Source organism: Oncorhynchus keta, chromosome 26, assembly GCF_023373465.1.
Source record: "Oncorhynchus keta strain PuntledgeMale-10-30-2019 chromosome 26, Oket_V2, whole genome shotgun sequence".
Classification (NCBI taxonomy): Eukaryota; Metazoa; Chordata; class Actinopteri; order Salmoniformes; family Salmonidae; genus Oncorhynchus; species Oncorhynchus keta.
In genome coordinates this window covers 36,648,944-36,667,415 of record NC_068446.1, presented here as the reverse complement: position 1 = coordinate 36,667,415, position 18,472 = coordinate 36,648,944, and the positions used below count along the sequence as shown (strand labels likewise).

The window sequence follows — 18,472 nt, the reverse complement described above, 5'->3', positions numbered from 1 at the left end:
CCCAGGTGGGCGGGAGTTCACCTCACAATGCTCACCTGTAGGAAGGGAAAAGGAAACGGTCGGCCCAGGTGAGCGGGAGTTCACCTCACAATGCTCACCTGTAGGAAGGGAAAAGGAAACGGTGGCCCAGGTGGGCGGGAGTTCACCTCACAATGCTCACCTGTAGGAAGGGAAAAGGAAACGGGTGGCCCAGGTGGGCGGGAGTTCACCTCACAATGCTCACCTGTAGGAAGGGAAAAGGAAACGGTCGGCCCAGGTGAGCGGGAGTTCACCTCACAATGCTCACCTGTAGGAAGGGAAAAGGAAACGGGAGGCCCAGGTGAGCGGGAGTTCAACTCACAATGTTCACCTGTAGGAAGGGAAAAGGAAACGGTCGGCCCAGGTGAGCGGGAGTTCACCTCACAATGCTCACCTGTAGGAAGGGAAAAGGAAACGGTGGCCCAGGTGGGCGGGAGTTCACCTCACAATGCTCACCTGTAGGAAGGGAAAAGGAAACGGTGGCCCAGGTGAGCAGGAGTTCACCTCACAATGCTCACCTGTAGGAAGGGAAAAGGAAACGGGTGGCCCAGGTGGGCGGGAATTCACCTCACAATGCTTACCTGTAGGAAGGGAAAAGTAAACGGTGGCCCAGGTGGGCGGGGGTTCACCTCACAATGCTCACCTGTAGGAAGGGAAAAGGAAACGGTGGCCCAGGTGAGCGGGAGTTCACCTCACAATGCTCACCTGTAGGAAGGGAAAAGGAAACGGTGGCCCAGGTGGGCGGGAGTTCACCTCACAATGCTCACCTGTAGGAAGGAAAAAGGAAACGGTGGCCCAGGTGGGCGGGAGTTCACCTCACAATGCTCACCTGTAGGAAGGGAAAAGGAAACGGTGGCCCAGGTGGGCGGGAGTTCACCTCACAATGCTCACCTGTAGGAAGGAAAAGGAAACGGTGGCCCAGGTGGGCGGGAGTTCACCTCACAATGCTCACCTGTAGGAAGGGAAAAGGAAACGGTGGCCCAGGTGAGCAGGAGTTCACCTCACAATGCTCACCTGTAGGAAGGGAAAAGGAAACGGGTGGCCCAGGTGGGCGGGAGTTCACCTCACAATGCTTACCTGTAGGAAGGGAAAAGGAAACGGTCGGCCCAGGTGGGCGGGAGTTCACCTCACAATGCTCACCTGTAGGAAGGGAAAAGGAAACGGTGGCCCAGATGGGCGGGAGTTCACCTCACAATGCTCACCTGTAGGAAGGGAAAAGGAAACGGTGGCCCAGGTGAGCGGGAGTTCACCTCACAATGCTCACCTGTAGGAAGGGAAAAGGAAACGGGTGGCCCAGGTGGGCGGGAGTTCACCTCACAATGCTCACCTGTAGGAAGGGAAAAGGAAACGGTGGCCCAGGTGAGCAGGAGTTCACCTCACAATGCTCACCTGTAGGAAGGGAAAAGGAAACGGGTGGCCCAGGTGGGCGGAATTCACCTCACAATGCTTACCTGTAGGAAGGGAAAAGTAAACGGTGGCCCAGGTGGGCGGGGGTTCACCTCACAATGCTCACATGTAGGAAGGGGAAAGGAAACGGTGGCCCAGGTGAGCGGGAGTTCACCTCACAATGCTCACCTGTAGGAAGGGAAAAGGAAACGGTGGCCCAGGTGGGCGGGAGTTCACCTCACAATGCTCACCTGTAGGAAGGAAAAAGGAAACGGTGGCCCAGGTGGGCGGGAGTTCACCTCACAATGCTCACCTGTAGGAAGGAAAAGGAAACGGTGGCCCAGGTGGGCGGGAGTTCACCTCACAATGCTCACCTGTAGGAAGGAAAAGGAAACGGTCGGCCCAGGTGGGCGGGAGTTCACCTCACAATGCTCACCTGTAGGAAGGGAAAAGGAAACGGTGGCCCAGGTGGGCGGGGTTCACCTCACAATGCTTACCTGTAGGAAGGGAAAAGGAAACGGTGGCCCAGGTGGGCGGGGGTTCACCTCACAATGCTTACCTGTAGGAAGGGAAAAGGAAACGGTGGCCCAGGTGGGCGGGAGTTCACCTCACAATGCTCACCTGTGGGAAGGGAAAAGGAAACGGTGGCCCAGGTGGGCGGGGGTTCACCTCACAATGCTCACCTGTAGGAAGGGAAAAGGAAACGGTGGCCCAGGTGGGCGGGAGTTCACCTCACAATGCTCACCTGTAGGAAGGGAAAAGGAAACGGGTGGCCCAGGTGGGCGGGAGTTCACCTCACAATGCTCACCTGTAGGAAGGGAAAAGGAAACGGTGGCCCAGGTGGGCGGGAGTTCACCTCACAATGCTCACCTGTAGGAAGGGAAAAGGAAACGGGTGGCCCAGGTGGGCGGGAGTTCACCTCACAATGCTCACCTGTAGGAAGGGAAAAGGAAACGGTCGGCCCAGGTGAGCGGGAGTTCACCTCACAATGCTCACCTGTAGGAAGGGAAAAGGAAACGGGAGGCCCAGGTGAGCGGGAGTTCAACTCACAATGCTCACCTGTAGGAAGGGAAAAGGAAACGGTCGGCCCAGGTGAGCGGGAGTTCACCTCACAATGCTCACCTGTAGGAAGGGAAAAGGAAACGGTCGGCCCAGGTGAGCGGGAGTTCACCTCACAATGCTCACCTGTAGGAAGGGAAAAGGAAACAGTGGCCCAGGTGGGCGGGAGTTCACCTCACAATGCTCACCTGTAGGAAGGGAAAAGGAAACGGTGGCCCAGGTGGGCGGGAGTTCACCTCACAATGCTCACCTGTAGGAAAGGAAAAGGAAACGGGCGGCCCAGGTGGGCGGGAGTTCACCTCACAATGCTCACCTGTAGGAAGGGAAAAGGAACGGTGGCCCAGGTGGGCGGGAGTTCACCTCACAATGCTCACCTGTAGGAAGGAAAAGGAAACGGTGGCCCAGGTGAGCAGGAGTTCACCTCACAATGCTCACCTGTAGGAAGGGAAAAGGAAACGGGTGGCCCAGGTGGGCGGGAGTTCACCTCACAATGCTTACCTGTAGGAAGGAAAAGGAAACGGTCGGCCCAGGTGGGCGGGGGTTCACCTCACAATGCTCACCTGTAGGAAGGGAAAAGGAAACGGTGGCCCAGATGGGCGGGAGTTCACCTCACAATGCTCACCTGTAGGAAGGGAAAAGGAAACGGTGGCCCAGGTGAGCGGGAGTTCACCTCACAATGCTCACCTGTAGGAAGGGAAAAGGAAACGGGTGGCCCAGGTGGGCGGGAGTTCACCTCACAATGCTCACCTGTAGGAAGGGAAAAGGAAACGGTGGCCCAGGTGAGCAGGAGTTCACCTCACAATGCTCACCTGTAGGAAGGGAAAAGGAAACGGGTGGCCCAGGTGGGCGGGAATTCACCTCACAATGCTTACCTGTAGGAAGGGAAAAGTAAACGGTGGCCCAGGTGGGCGGGGTTCACCTCACAATGCTCACATGTAGGAAGGGAAAAGGAAACGGTGGCCCAGGTGAGCGGGAGTTCACCTCACAATGCTCACCTGTAGGAAGGAAAAGGAAACGGTGGCCCAGGTGGGCGGGAGTTCACCTCACAATGCTCACCTGTAGGAAGGAAAAAGGAAACGGTGGCCCAGGTGGGCGGGAGTTCACCTCACAATGCTCACCTGTAGGAAGGGAAAAGGAAACGGTGGCCCAGGTGGGCGGGAGTTCACCTCACAATGCTCACCTGTAGGAAGGGAAAAGGAAACGGTGGCCCAGGTGAGCAGGAGTTCACCTCACAATGCTCACCTGTAGGAAGGGAAAAGGAAACGGGTGGCCCAGGTGGGCGGGAGTTCACCTCACAATGCTTACCTGTAGGAAGGGAAAAGGAAACGGTCGGCCCAGGTGGGCGGGAGTTCACCTCACAATGCTCACCTGTAGGAAGGGAAAAGGAAACGGTGGCCCAGATGGGCGGGAGTTCACCTCACAATGCTCACCTGTAGGAAGGGAAAAGGAAACGGTGGCCCAGGTGAGCAGGAGTTCACCTCACAATGCTCACCTGTAGGAAGGGAAAAGGAAACGGGTGGCCCAGGTGGGCGGGAGTTCACCTCACAATGCTTACCTGTAGGAAGGGAAAAGGAAACGGTGGCCCAGGTGGGCGGGGGTTCACCTCACAATGCTCACCTGTAGGAAGGGAAAAGGAAACGGTGGCCCAGGTGAGCGGGAGTTCACCTCACAATGCTCACCTGTAGGAAGGGAAAAGGAAACGGTCGGCCCAGGTGGGCGGGGGTTCACCTCACAATGCTCACCTGTAGGAAGGGAAAAGGAAACGGTGGCCCAGGTGGGCGGGGGTTCACCTCACAATGCTCACCTGTAGGAAGGGAAAAGGAAACGGTGGCCCAGGTGGGCGGGGGTTCACCTCACAATGCTTACCTGTAGGAAGGGAAAAGGAAACGGTGGCCCAGGTGGGCAGGAGTTCACCTCACAATGCTTACCTGTGGGAAGGGAAAAGGAAACGGTGGCCCAGGTGAGCGGGAGTTCACCTCACAATGCTCACCTGTAGGAAGGGAAAAGGAAACGGGTGGCCCAGGTGGGCGGGAGTTCACCTCACAATGCTCACCTGTAGGAAGGGAAAAGGAAACGGTGGCCCAGGTGAGCAGGAGTTCACCTCACAATGCTCACCTGTAGGAAGGGAAAAGGAAACGGGTGGCCCAGGTGGGCGGGAATTCACCTCACAATGCTTACCTGTAGGAAGGGAAAAGTAAACGGTGGCCCAGGTGGGCGGGGGTTCACCTCACAATGCTCACCTGTAGGAAGGGAAAAGGAAACGGTGGCCCAGGTGAGCGGGAGTTCACCTCACAATGCTCACCTGTAGGAAGGGAAAAGGAAACGGTGGCCCAGGTGGGCGGGAGTTCACCTCACAATGCTCACCTGTAGGAAGGAAAAGGAAACGGTGGCCCAGGTGGGCGGGAGTTCACCTCACAATGCTCACCTGTAGGAAGGGAAAAGGAAACGGTGGCCCAGGTGGGCGGGAGTTCACCTCACAATGCTCACCTGTAGGAAGGGAAAAGGAAACGGTGGCCCAGGTGAGCAGGAGTTCACCTCACAATGCTCACCTGTAGGAAGGAAAAGGAAACGGGTGGCCCAGGTGGGGGGAGTTCACCTCACAATGCTTACCTGTAGGAAGGGAAAAGGAAACGGTGGCCCAGGTGGGCGGGAGTTCACCTCACAATGCTCACCTGTAGGAAGGGAAAAGGAAACGGTGGCCCAGATGGGCGGGAGTTCACCTCACAATGCTCACCTGTAGGAAGGGAAAAGGAAACGGTGGCCCAGGTGAGCAGGAGTTCACCTCACAATGCTCACCTGTAGGAAGGGAAAAGGAAACGGGTGGCCCAGGTGGGCGGGAGTTCACCTCACAATGCTTACCTGTAGGAAGGGAAAAGGAAACGGTGGCCCAGGTGGGCGGGGTTCACCTCACAATGCTCACCTGTAGGAAGGGAAAAGGAAACGGTGGCCCAGGTGAGCGGGAGTTCACCTCACAATGCTCACCTGTAGGAAGGGAAAAGGAAACGGTCGGCCCAGGTGGGTGGGGGTTCACCTCACAATGCTCACCTGTAGGAAGGGAAAAGGAAACGGTGGCCCAGGTGGGCGGGGGTTCACCTCACAATGCTCACCTGTAGGAAGGGAAAAGGAAACGGTGGCCCAGGTGGGGGGGGTTCACCTCACAATGCTTACCTGTAGGAAGGGAAAAGGAAACGGTGGCCCAGGTGGGCAGGAGTTCACCTCACAATGCTTACCTGTGGGAAGGGAAAAGGAAACGGTGGCCCAGGTGGGCGGGGTTCACCTCACAATGCTCACCTGTAGGAAGGAAAAGGAAACGGTGGCCCAGGTGGGCGGGAGTTCACCTCACAATGCTCACCTGTAGGAAGGAAAAGGAAACGGTCGGCCCAGGTGAGCGGGAGTTCACCTCACAATGCTCACCTGTAGGAAGGGAAAAGGAAACGGTGGCCCAGGTGGGCGGGAGTTCACCTCACAATGCTCACCTGTAGGAAGGAAAAGGAAACGGGTGGCCCAGGTGGGCGGGAGTTCACCTCACAATGCTCACCTGTAGGAAGGGAAAAGGAAACGGTCGGCCCAGGTGAGCGGGAGTTCACCTCACAATGCTCACCTGTAGGAAGGGAAAAGGAAACGGAGGCCCAGGTGAGCGGGAGTTCAACTCACAATGCTCACCTGTAGGAAGGGAAAAGGAAACGGTCGGCCCAGGTGAGCGGGAGTTCACCTCACAATGCTCACCTGTAGGAAGGAAAAGGAACGGTCGGCCCAGGTGAGCGGGAGTTCACCTCACAATGCTCACCTGTAGGAAGGGAAAAGGAAACAGTGGCCCAGGTGGGCGGGAGTTCACCTCACAATGCTCACCTGTAGGAAGGGAAAAGGAAACGGTGGCCCAGGTGGGCGGGAGTTCACCTCACAATGCTCACCTGTAGGAAAGGAAAAGGAAACGGGCGGCCCAGGTGGGCGGGAGTTCACCTCACAATGCTCACCTGTAGGAAGGAAAAGGAAACGGTGGCCCAGGTGGGCGGGAGTTCACCTCACAATGCTCACCTGTAGGAAGGAAAAGGAAACGGTGGCCCAGGTGAGCAGGAGTTCACCTCACAATGCTCACCTGTAGGAAGGGAAAAGGAAACGGGTGGCCCAGGTGGGCGGGAGTTCACCTCACAATGCTTACCTGTAGGAAGGGAAAAGTAAACGGTGGCCCAGGTGGGCGGGGGTTCACCTCACAATGCTCACCTGTAGGAAGGGAAAAGGAAACGGTGGCCCAGGTGAGCGGGAGTTCACCTCACAATGCTCACCTGTAGGAAGGGAAAAGGAAACGGTGGCCCAGGTGGGCGGGAGTTCACCTCACAATGCTCACCTGTAGGAAGGAAAAGGAAACGGTGGCCCAGGTGGGCGGGAGTTCACCTCACAATGCTCACCTGTAGGAAGGAAAAGGAAACGGTGGCCCAGGTGGGCGGGAGTTCACCTCACAATGCTCACCTGTAGGAAGGGAAAAGGAAACGGTGGCCCAGGTGGGCGGGAGTTCACCTCACAATGCTCACCTGTAGGAAGGGAAAAGGAAACGGTGGCCCAGGTGAGCAGGAGTTCACCTCACAATGCTCACCTGTAGGAAGGGAAAAGGAAACGGGTGGCCCAGGTGGGCGGGAGTTCACCTCACAATGCTTACCTGTAGGAAGGGAAAAGGAAACGGTCGGCCCAGGTGGGCGGGAGTTCACCTCACAATGCTCACCTGTAGGAAGGGAAAAGGAAACGGTGGCCCAGATGGGCGGGAGTTCACCTCACAATGCTCACCTGTAGGAAGGGAAAAGGAAACGGTGGCCCAGGTGAGCGGGAGTTCACCTCACAATGCTCACCTGTAGGAAGGGAAAAGGAAACGGGTGGCCCAGGTGGGCGGGAGTTCACCTCACAATGCTCACCTGTAGGAAGGAAAAGGAAACGGTGGCCCAGGTGAGCAGGAGTTCACCTCACAATGCTCACCTGTAGGAAGGGAAAAGGAAACGGGTGGCCCAGGTGGGCGGGAGTTCACCTCACAATGCTTACCTGTAGGAAGGGAAAAGTAAACGGTGGCCCAGGTGGGCGGGGTTCACCTCACAATGCTCACATGTAGGAAAGGAAAAGGAAACGGTGGCCCAGGTGAGCGGGAGTTCACCTCACAATGCTCACCTGTAGGAAGGGAAAAGGAAACGGTGGCCCAGGTGGGCGGGAGTTCACCTCACAATGCTCACCTGTAGGAAGGAAAAAGGAAACGGTGGCCCAGGTGGGCGGGAGTTCACCTCACAATGCTCACCTGTAGGAAGGAAAAGGAAACGGTGGCCCAGGTGGGCGGGAGTTCACCTCACAATGCTCACCTGTAGGAAGGGAAAAGGAAACGGTCGGCCCAGGTGGGCGGGAGTTCACCTCACAATGCTCACCTGTAGGAAGGGAAAAGGAAACGGTGGCCCAGGTGGGCGGGGGTTCACCTCACAATGCTCACCTGTAGGAAGGAAAAGGAAACGGTGGCCCAGGTGGGCGGGGTTCACCTCACAATGCTTACCTGTAGGAAGGGAAAAGGAAACGGTGGCCCAGGTGGGCAGGAGTTCACCTCACAATGCTTACCTGTGGGAAGGGAAAAGGAAACGGTGGCCCAGGTGGGCGGGGTTCACCTCACAATGCTCACCTGTAGGAAGGGAAAAGGAAACGGTGGCCCAGGTGGGCGGGAGTTCACCTCACAATGCTCACCTGTAGGAAGGGAAAAGGAAACGGTGGCCCAGGTGAGCGGGAGTTCACCTCACAATGCTCACCTGTAGGAAGGGAAAAGGAAACGGTGGCCCAGGTGGGCGGGAGTTCACCTCACAATGCTCACCTGTAGGAAGGGAAAAGGAAACGGGTGGCCCAGGTGGGGGGAGTTCACCTCACAATGCTCACCTGTAGGAAGGAAAAGGAAACGGTGGCCCAGGTGAGCGGGAGTTCACCTCACAATGCTCACCTGTAGGAAGGGAAAAGGAAACGGAGGCCCAGGTGAGCGGGAGTTCAACTCACAATGCTCACCTGTAGGAAGGGAAAAGGAAACGGTCGGCCCAGGTGAGCGGGAGTTCACCTCACAATGCTCACCTGTAGGAAGGAAAAGGAAACGGTCGGCCCAGGTGGGCGGGAGTTCACCTCACAATGCTCACCTGTAGGAAGGAAAAGGAAACAGTGGCCCAGGTGGGCGGGAGTTCACCTCACAATGCTCACCTGTAGGAAGGGAAAAGGAAACGGTGGCCCAGGTGGGCGGGAGTTCACCTCACAATGCTCACCTGTAGGAAAGGAAAAGGAAACGGGCGGCCCAGGTGGGCGGGAGTTCACCTCACAATGCTCACCTGTAGGAAGGGAAAAGGAAACGGTGGCCCAGGTGGGCGGGAGTTCACCTCACAATGCTCACCTGTAGGAAGGGAAAAGGAAACGGTGGCCCAGGTGAGCAGGAGTTCACCTCACAATGCTCACCTGTAGGAAGGGAAAAGGAAACGGGTGGCCCAGGTGGGCGGGAGTTCACCTCACAATGCTTACTTGTAGGAAGGGAAAAGGAAACGGTGGCCCAGGTGGGCGGGAGTTCACCTCACAATGCTTACCTGTAGGAAGGGAAAAGGAAACGGTGGCCCAGGTGGGCGGGAGTTCACCTCACAATGCTCACCTGTAGGAAGGGAAAAGGAAACGGTGGCCCAGGTGGGCGGGAGTTCACCTCACAATGCTCACCTGTAGGAAGGGAAAAGGAAACGGGTGGCCCAGGTGGGCGGGAGTTCACCTCACAATGCTCACCTGTAGGAAGGGAAAAGGAAACGGGAGGCCCAGGTGAGCAGGAGTTCACCTCACAATGCTCACCTGTAGGAAGGGAAAAGGAAACGGGTGGCCCAGGTGGGCGGGAGTTCACCTCACAATGCTTACCTGTAGGAAGGGAAAAGGAAACGGTGGCCCAGGTGGGCGGGGGTTCACCTCACAATGCTCACCTGTAGGAAGGGAAAAGGAAACGGTGGCCCAGGTGAGCGGGAGTTCACCTCACAATGCTCACCTGTAGGAAGGGAAAAGGAAACGGTGGCCCAGGTGGGCGGGAGTTCACCTCACAATGCTCACCTGTAGGAAGGGAAAAGGAAACGGTGGCCCAGGTGGGCGGGAGTTCACCTCACAATGCTCACCTGTAGGAAGGGAAAAGGAAACGGTGGCCCAGGTGGGCGGGAGTTCACCTCACAATGCTCACCTGTAGGAAGGGAAAAGGAAACGGTGGCCCAGGTGAGCAGGAGTTCACCTCACAATGCTCACCTGTAGGAAGGGAAAAGGAAACGGGTGGCCCAGGTGGGCGGGAGTTCACCTCACAATGCTTACCTGTAGGAAGGGAAAAGGAAACGGTCGGCCCAGGTGGGCGGGAGTTCACCTCACAATGCTCACCTGTAGGAAGGAAAAGGAAACGGTGGCCCAGGTGGGCGGGAGTTCACCTCACAATGCTCACCTGTAGGAAGGGAAAAGGAAACGGTGGCCCAGGTGGCGGGAGTTCACCTCACAATGCTCACCTGTAGGAAGGAAAAGGAAACGGGTGGCCCAGGTGGGCGGGAGTTCACCTCACAATGCTTACCTGTAGGAAGGGAAAAGGAAACGGTGGCCCAGGTGGGCGGGGGTTCACCTCACAATGCTCACCTGTAGGAAGGGAAAAGGAAACGGTGGCCCAGGTGAGCGGGAGTTCACCTCACAATGCTCACCTGTAGGAAGGGAAAAGGAAACGGTCGGCCCAGGTGGGCGGGGGTTCACCTCACAATGCTCACCTGTAGGAAGGGAAAAGGAAACGGTGGCCCAGGTGGGCGGGGGTTCACCTCACAATGCTTACCTGTAGGAAGGGAAAAGGAAACGGTGGCCCAGGTGGGCGGGAGTTCACCTCACAATGCTTACCTGTAGGAAGGGAAAAGGAAACGGTGGCCCAGGTGGGCGGGAGTTCACCTCACAATGCTCACCTGTGGGAAGGGAAAAGGAAACGGTGGCCCAGGTGGGCGGGGGTTCACCTCACAATGCTCACCTGTAGGAAGGGAAAAGGAAACGGTGGCCCAGGTGGGCGGGAGTTCACCTCACAATGCTCACCTGTAGGAAGGGAAAAGGAAACGGGTGGCCCAGGTGGGCGGGAGTTCACCTCACAATGCTCACCTGTAGGAAGGGAAAATGAAACGGGTGGCCCAGGTGGGCGGGAGTTTACCTCACAATGCTCACCTGTAGGAAGGGAAAAGGAAACGGTGGCCCAGGTGGGCGGGAGTTCACCTCACAATGCTCACCTGTAGGAAGGGAAAAGGAAACGGTGGCCCAGGTGGGCGGGAGTTCACCTCACAATGCTCACCTGTAGGAAGGGAAAAGGAAACGGTGGCCCAGGTGGGCGGGGGTTCACCTCACAATGCTCACCTGTAGGAAGGGAAAAGGAAATGGTGGCCCAGGTGGGCGGGGGTTCACCTCACAATGCTCACCTGTAGGAAGGGAAAAGGAAACGGTCGGCCCAGGTGAGCGGGAGTTCACCTCACAATGCTTACCTGTAGGAAGGGAAAAGGAAACGGTGGCCCAGGTGGGCGGGAGTTCACCTCACAATGCTCACCTGTAGGAAGGGAAAAGGAAACGGTGGCCCAGGTGGGCGGGAGTTCACCTCACAATGCTCACCTGTAGGAAGGGAAAAGGAAACGGGTGGCCCAGGTGGGCGGGAGTTCACCTCACAATGCTCACCTGTAGGAAGGGAAAAGGAAACGGTGGCCCAGGTGGGCGGGAGTTCACCTCACAATGCTCATCTGTAGGAAGGGAAAAGGAAACGGTGGCCCAGGTGGGCGGGGGTTCACCTCACAATGCTCACCTGTAGGAAGGGAAAAGGAAACGGTGGCCCAGGTGGGCGGGGGTTCACCTCACAATGCTCACCTGTAGGAAGGGAAAAGGAAACGGTGGCCCAGGTGGGCGGGAGTTCACCTCACAATGCTCACCTGTAGGAAGGGAAAAGGAAACGGTGGCCCAGGTGGGCGGGGGTTCACCTCACAATGCTCACCTGTAGGAAGGGAAAAGGAAACGGTGGCCCAGGTGGGCGGGGTTCACCTCACAATGCTCACCTGTAGGAAGGGAAAAGGAAACGGTGGCCCAGGTGGGCGGGGGTTCACCTCACAATGCTCACCTGTAGGAAGGGAAAAGGAAACGGTGGCCCAGGTGGGCGGGGGTTCACCTCACAATGCTCACCTGTAGGAAGGGAAAAGGAAACGGTGGCCCAGGTGGGCGGGGGTTCACCTCACAATGCTCACCTGTAGGAAGGGAAAAGGAAACGGTGGCCCAGGTGGGCGGGTATAAAAAACTGCTGAATATAAAAAACGGAATACACATGTTCTCCTTTAAATCCTCCTTTCAGGCCTTTATACTGTGATGTGTCCTGGGCGAAGCCCCACAAATATATTTTGGGGAACAAGCTGAAATTATTCAGGTTTTCAGCAGACACAAGTTCAACTCCATTACAACACAACCTACAAGCTAGTCTGAATGGACTCAGAAAGAGGGGGGTTGGGGTCCAACCCCCCCTTCACAAGCATGTCAAAACACAGCAGATTGTAACCACCATGCTCTGTGACCCAGACTGACCCTCGGCTCTTTGCTGGAACCAAACGGCTTGTGGCATAATGACAACAGAACAATGGAGTGTCTTTGTCCAAGCAGCAGGCCACCTTGGTGGTCTGTAAGACACCTGTCATGACCCGTCAGCAACCCACACTGACACTGTCCTGTCTGGTTAACTAGACCTGAGATGTGTTTCGTGGTGACACCATTCAAATGGATGCTAATGTCAGTAGTTTTCCTTTCCCTAACAGCTTGGGGTGACCATTAAGGGGTCACGTACTGAGCTGAAAGATAGCTCCCAATAAAAAAAATAGGAAAGGATCATTTACAGTATGGTAACAATGTATTACACAACAAGGCTTTTATATGGAAGCGATAGAGAACAGAGACAGGAAGACTACAGAGAAATGTGTGTGGAAAGTGAAGTGAGATTATGTCACCCTTTAAGGGTCATTGTATTACATATTATGAAAGAGAGCACCAAGGAGTCAAGAGATGATTTTCCCACAGGTCAAAAAGAACATTGTCAACCCACAAGGTCTTTGCATTCCAATGTGCCACTACCAGATCTATTTCCAGCTCCTAGTGTGGGGTGTTGTGTGCTGCAAATTACCCTGACAAGATCTGGATAAAAAGAACACCGATGACTTACGGGCCACGGAATTCCAGCAGGTAATGACCCGACTGCAAGAGAGATAATCTCCGGTTTGGAGGGAATTACAAGGGATCTTTTTCTCGAAAGTGTGAGAAACCTGAGGCCAACACTGTCAGGTCAACCATCATCAGCCACGTTATGACTTGAGACGACCTGGGGCTGGCTAAGAGTCTTCAAAGCGTAGATGGCTAGGGTTTGATTAACAGGTAATAGCTTCTCTGCAGAATCATGGTTTTGACTGTGGGCCATGTCTTTAATATAGGGGGAATATTAAACTCTACAGACAGAGGCTCTGTCAAAGCAGATGTGAGATCTCGGTGGGGGTAGGCATGTTTCTATCTAAGTACTAATGACACAGAGACTAACCCTAACCCTAAACCAATGAGAGAAAGACTAACCCTAATCCTAATACCAGAGAGACTAACCCTAACCATAATGACATAAGTAGTTGTTGTTAGTGCGTATCCTTAGATATACTGCAAAAATTGTCTTTTGAGACTGTTCTTTTTTAAATTATTCATTGTAATTCACTACAAAGCTGTATCATTCAACCTTAATGACAAAGATAATGACCCTAACCCTAATGACAGAGAGACTAACCCTAACACTAATGACAGAGAGACTAACCCTAACCCTCATGACAGAGAGACTAACCCTAACCCTCATGACAGAGAGACTAACCCTAACCCTCATGACAGAGAGACTAACCCTAACCCTCATGCCAGAGAGACTAACCCTAACACTAATGACAGAGAGACTAACCCTAACACTAATGACAGAGAGACTAACCCTAACCCTCATGACAGAGAGACTAACCCTAACCCTCATGACAGAGAGACTAACCCTAACCCTCATGACAGAGAGACTAACCCTAACCCTCATGCCAGAGAGACTAACCCTAACACTAATGACAGAGAGACTAACCCTAACACTAACGACAGAGAGACAGGAAAGAAAGTCAAAAGCAAAGTCAGAGTGAAAGGTGAAAGAAAGACTGACGTGAAGAAGAACGGATTAAGAATGGGGTGAAAGAAAAAGAGTCAAGTAGAAAACCAAAAAGTGGATAACAACACTCACCGGTGAAGTCCTCCGGACACTCACAAGTGTACCCGCCTTCCCTGCTCCGGCACTTGCCGTTATTCTGGCAGGGACCCGAGTAGCACAGGTCAATCTCCGTCTCACAGTAGTCCCCCGTGAAACCTGCTGGACATCGGCAGCGCAGCCCCGTCACCGGGTGGATAGGCCTGAACAGCACCGTATCCGAGGACACAAAGGGTGCCGAGCTGTCGAACCTCAGCACAGACACACACTTCATGTAGTTCTCACAGGGCTCGCGGAGGCAGATGTTATCATCAAAGGGCAGCACATGCTGGCTGGACACCAGGGTGAGCAGAGTCCGGTTCAGATAAATCTGCTCCTGCAGGGCTTCTGAGGGGAAGAAAGGTCCAGAGGTGATGGTGCCCCCGGGTCCCCCAGGAGGGCGCAGGGCGGAGAAAGTGACGTTGAGGATTCTCCCCTGGACGTGTGTGTCCTTCTGGATGTTGAAGACGAAGACGCCATCAGGGCGGGTGGACAGGACCGCTGCCACGCCCTCCATGAAGAGGGCGAGCAGCGGGGACAAGAAGCGCTCTTGGGACATGTTCTCAAGGCGCACCGTTATGCTGTTGGTCAGCATGTCGTCTGTGATAATGGTGACACGCAGGGTGCAGAGGGCCGTGACACGGTGGACACCGTCTGGAAGCAGAGACAACCAGGATCAACCAGGGTCATAGAATAACACTTTAAAGATACATTAAAGACACAAAAGTCATGTCAGTCAACATTTGAAAACATACCCCATTAACCTAATCACAAACAAAGCACTGCTTTTCACCTCTGCTGGCTTGTTCCACTTTAACGTAGTGCCTTTTGGTTTGAAGAATGGTCCAGTAACTTTTCAACTATCAGCACAATAAAGCAAGATTCTTAGCCCTACACCATAGCCCTACACTATAGCCCTACACTATAGCCCTACACCATAGCCCTACACCATAGCCCTACACCATAGCCCTACACTATAGCCCTACACTATAGCCCTACACCATAGCCCTACACCATAGCCCTACACTATAGCCCTACACCATAGCCCTACACTATAGCCCTACACTATAGCCCTACACCATAGCCCTACACTATAGCCCTACACCATAGCCCTACACTATAGCCCTACACTATAGCCCTACACCATAGCCCTACACCATAGCCCTACACTATAGCCCTACACCATAGCCCTACACTATAGCCCTACACTATAGCCCTACACCATAGCCCTACACTATAGCCCTACACCATAGCCCTACACCATAGCCCTACACTATAGCCCTACACCATAGCCCTACACTATAGCCCTACACTATAGCCCTACACTATAGCCCTACACTATAGCCCTACACTATAGCCCTACACCATAGCCCTACACTATAGCCCTACACCATAGCCCTACACTATAGCCCTACACCATAGCCCTACACTATAGCCCTACACTATAGCCCTACACCATAGCCCTACACCATAGCCCTACACTATAGCCCTACACCATAGCCCTACACTATAGCCCTACACTATAGCCCTACACCATAGCCCTACACTATAGCCCTACACTATAGCCCTACACTATAGCCCTACACTATAGCCCTACACTATAGCCCTACACCATAGCCCTACACCATAGCCCTACACCATAGCCCTACACTATAGCCCTACACCATAGCCCTCCACTATAGCCCAACACCATCGCCCTACACAATAGCACTACACCATCACCCTACACCATCGCCCTACACCATCGCCCCTACACCATAGCCCTAAACCATTGCCCTACACCAACGCCCTACACTATCGCCCTACACCATAGCCCTAAACCATCGTCCTACACCATAGCCCTACATCATCGCCTACACAATTGCCCCACACCAACGCCCTACACCATAGCCTTCCACCATAGCCCTACACCAACACCATCGCCCTACACAATAGCACTACACCATAGCCCTACACTATAGCCCTACACCATAGCCCTCCACTATAGCCCAACACCATCGCCCTACACAATAGCACTACACCATCACCCTACACCATCGCCCTACACCATCGCCCTACACCATAGCCCTACACCATAGCCCTACACCATCGCCCTACACCAACTCCCTACACCAACGCCCTACACCATCGCCCTACACCATTGCTCTACACCATCGCCCTACACCAACACCCTACACCATTGCTCTACACCATCGCTCTACACCAACACCCTACACCAACGCCCTACACCATCGCTCTACACCAACACCCTACACCATCACTCTACACCAACACCCTACACCAACGCCCTACACCAACACCCTACACCATCGCTCTACACCAACACCCTACACCAACGCCCTACACCAACACCATCGCTCTACACCAACGCCCTACACCAACGCCCTACACCATCGCCCTACACCATCGCCCTACACCATCACCCTACACCAACGCCCTACACCAACACCCTACACCATCGCTCTACACCAACACCCTACACCAACGCCCTACACCAACGCCCTACACCATCGCCCTACACCATCGCCCTACACCAACACCCTACACCATTGCTCTACACCATCGCCCTACACCAACACCCTACACCATTGCTCTACACCATTGCTCTACACCAACACCCTACACCAACGCCCTACACCATCGCTCTACACCAACACCCTACACCATCACTCTACACCAACACCCTACACCAACGCCCTACACCATCGCTCTACACCAACACCCTACACCAACACCCTACACCATCACTCTACACCAACACCCTACACCAACGCTCTACACCAACACCCTACACCAACGCCCTACACCAACACCATCGCTCTACACCAACGCCCTACACCATCGCCCTACACCATCACCCTACACCAACGCCCTACACCAACACCCTACACCATCGCTCTACACCAACACCCTACACCAACGCCCTACACCAACACCCTACACCATCGCCCTACACCAACACCCCACACCATCGCCCTACACCAACGCCCTACACCAACACCCTACACCATCGCTCTACACCAACACCCTACACCATCGCTCTACACCAACACCGACGCCCTACACCATAGCCCTACACCAACACCCTACACCATCGCCCTACACCAACGCCCTACACCATCGCCCTACACCATCGCTCTACACCATCGCTCTACACCAACACCCTACACCAATGCCCTACACCATCGCTCTACACCAACACCCTACACCAACGCCCTACACCATCGCCCTACACCATCGCTCTACACCATCGCTCTACACCAACACCCTACACCAATGCCCTACACCATCGCTCTAATATAACACCCTACACCAATGCCCTACACCATCGCTCTACACCAACACCCTACACCAACGCCCTACACCATCGCCCTACACCATCGCTCTACACCATCGCTCTACACCAACACCCTACACCAACGCCCTACACCAATGCCCTACACCATCGCTCTACACCAACACCCTACACCAACACCATCGCCCTACACCAACACCCTGCACCAACTCCCTACACCAACGCCCTACACCAACGCCCTACACCATCGCCCTACACCAACGCCCTACACCATCGCCCTACACCAACGCCATACACCATCACTCTACACCAACGCCCTACACCATCGCCCTACACCAACGCCCTACACCATCGCCCTACACCAACTCCCTACACCATCGCCCTACACCAACTCCCTACACCATCGCCCTACACCATAGCCCTATAGTGAGAGATGAAGGACTATGCCTAGAACCAGTGGGTTGAATAGGGTCAAGGGAATTATTTCCAGATTGTTAAGGCTTTGTTTGGCGTGCTCTCCACCCTGATGGTTCTTCACAGTACCCCTCTACCATGTGAACGCAGAGTGGTATAATTACCAAACAAAGAGGACAAGGTTTCGACTCTTGTTACACTGTCCTCTCACATACTGTCAACTCAGCCAGACACGCAAGGGTAGACACAACAAAAGCCCCCCCCAACACACGCACACACGAAAGATCCCCAGTAGCAGCTGGTCATACAAAGACATATGGTGCCAAGACACACAAAGGTTTGTAGACAAAAGAGAGATTTTCTGTACTTGTACCACATAATTACAAGGAACATGTATTTGTGTATATTAAGTATCTACAATCTGGGAAACTCTACCTCAGTCCAAATCAATGCTTGTCCCTACCCCACTCAGATACCGTTTACTTTACCTCAGGAGCCAATGACTGCATTCCCATTACGTCTTTCAAAACCCACTTAACAAGATTAGAACAAAAGCAATCTGAATATTTGCCTAAAGAACATATTTCAAGGCGTTTATTTGTGTTGTATCATATGCAATACAATGTAAAAGCTTTACGTTTGAGGTAAACGTTAAATAGGCGTAACCAAGCCCATCCTGGTAAATAATCTTGAGCTATAAAATGCTGGGATCACAATAGAAATTCGAAGGCACTCTGACTGAAGACAAACAGGGTGATACACAACCAACAACTTGCTAAAGGCAAGGCACTGTACATTTGGTAAGATGTCTGCACCCTGTTCCCTGCATTAGCATTTATTATAATTAACCCAGTCCCACACACATCTCACCTTAACCCAGTCCCATTTCAAAGGCCTTAATATCTGCGTTTGATAACTGTACCAATTGGCTTTTGTCATCATCTCGTTTGAAGTAATGGTCTCGTTATCTAGGAGATATGCTGATGCTTGCATGCCCAGGCAAACAGGAC

General features: G+C 54.3%; 1 protein-coding gene across 1 annotated transcript in view; it reads right to left on the bottom strand.

The window, feature by feature from the left end:
* The window catches only part of LOC118359328 (cadherin EGF LAG seven-pass G-type receptor 1), a 118,545-nt gene that overhangs the window by 55,793 nt on the left and 44,280 nt on the right, over nt 1–18,472 (bottom strand). Inside the window, exon 2 of the mRNA XM_035737830.2 lies at nt 13,751–14,407. Coding sequence (XP_035593723.2) covers nt 13,751–14,407 — 657 coding nt within the window. The remainder of the gene's footprint in view (nt 1–13,750; nt 14,408–18,472) is intronic.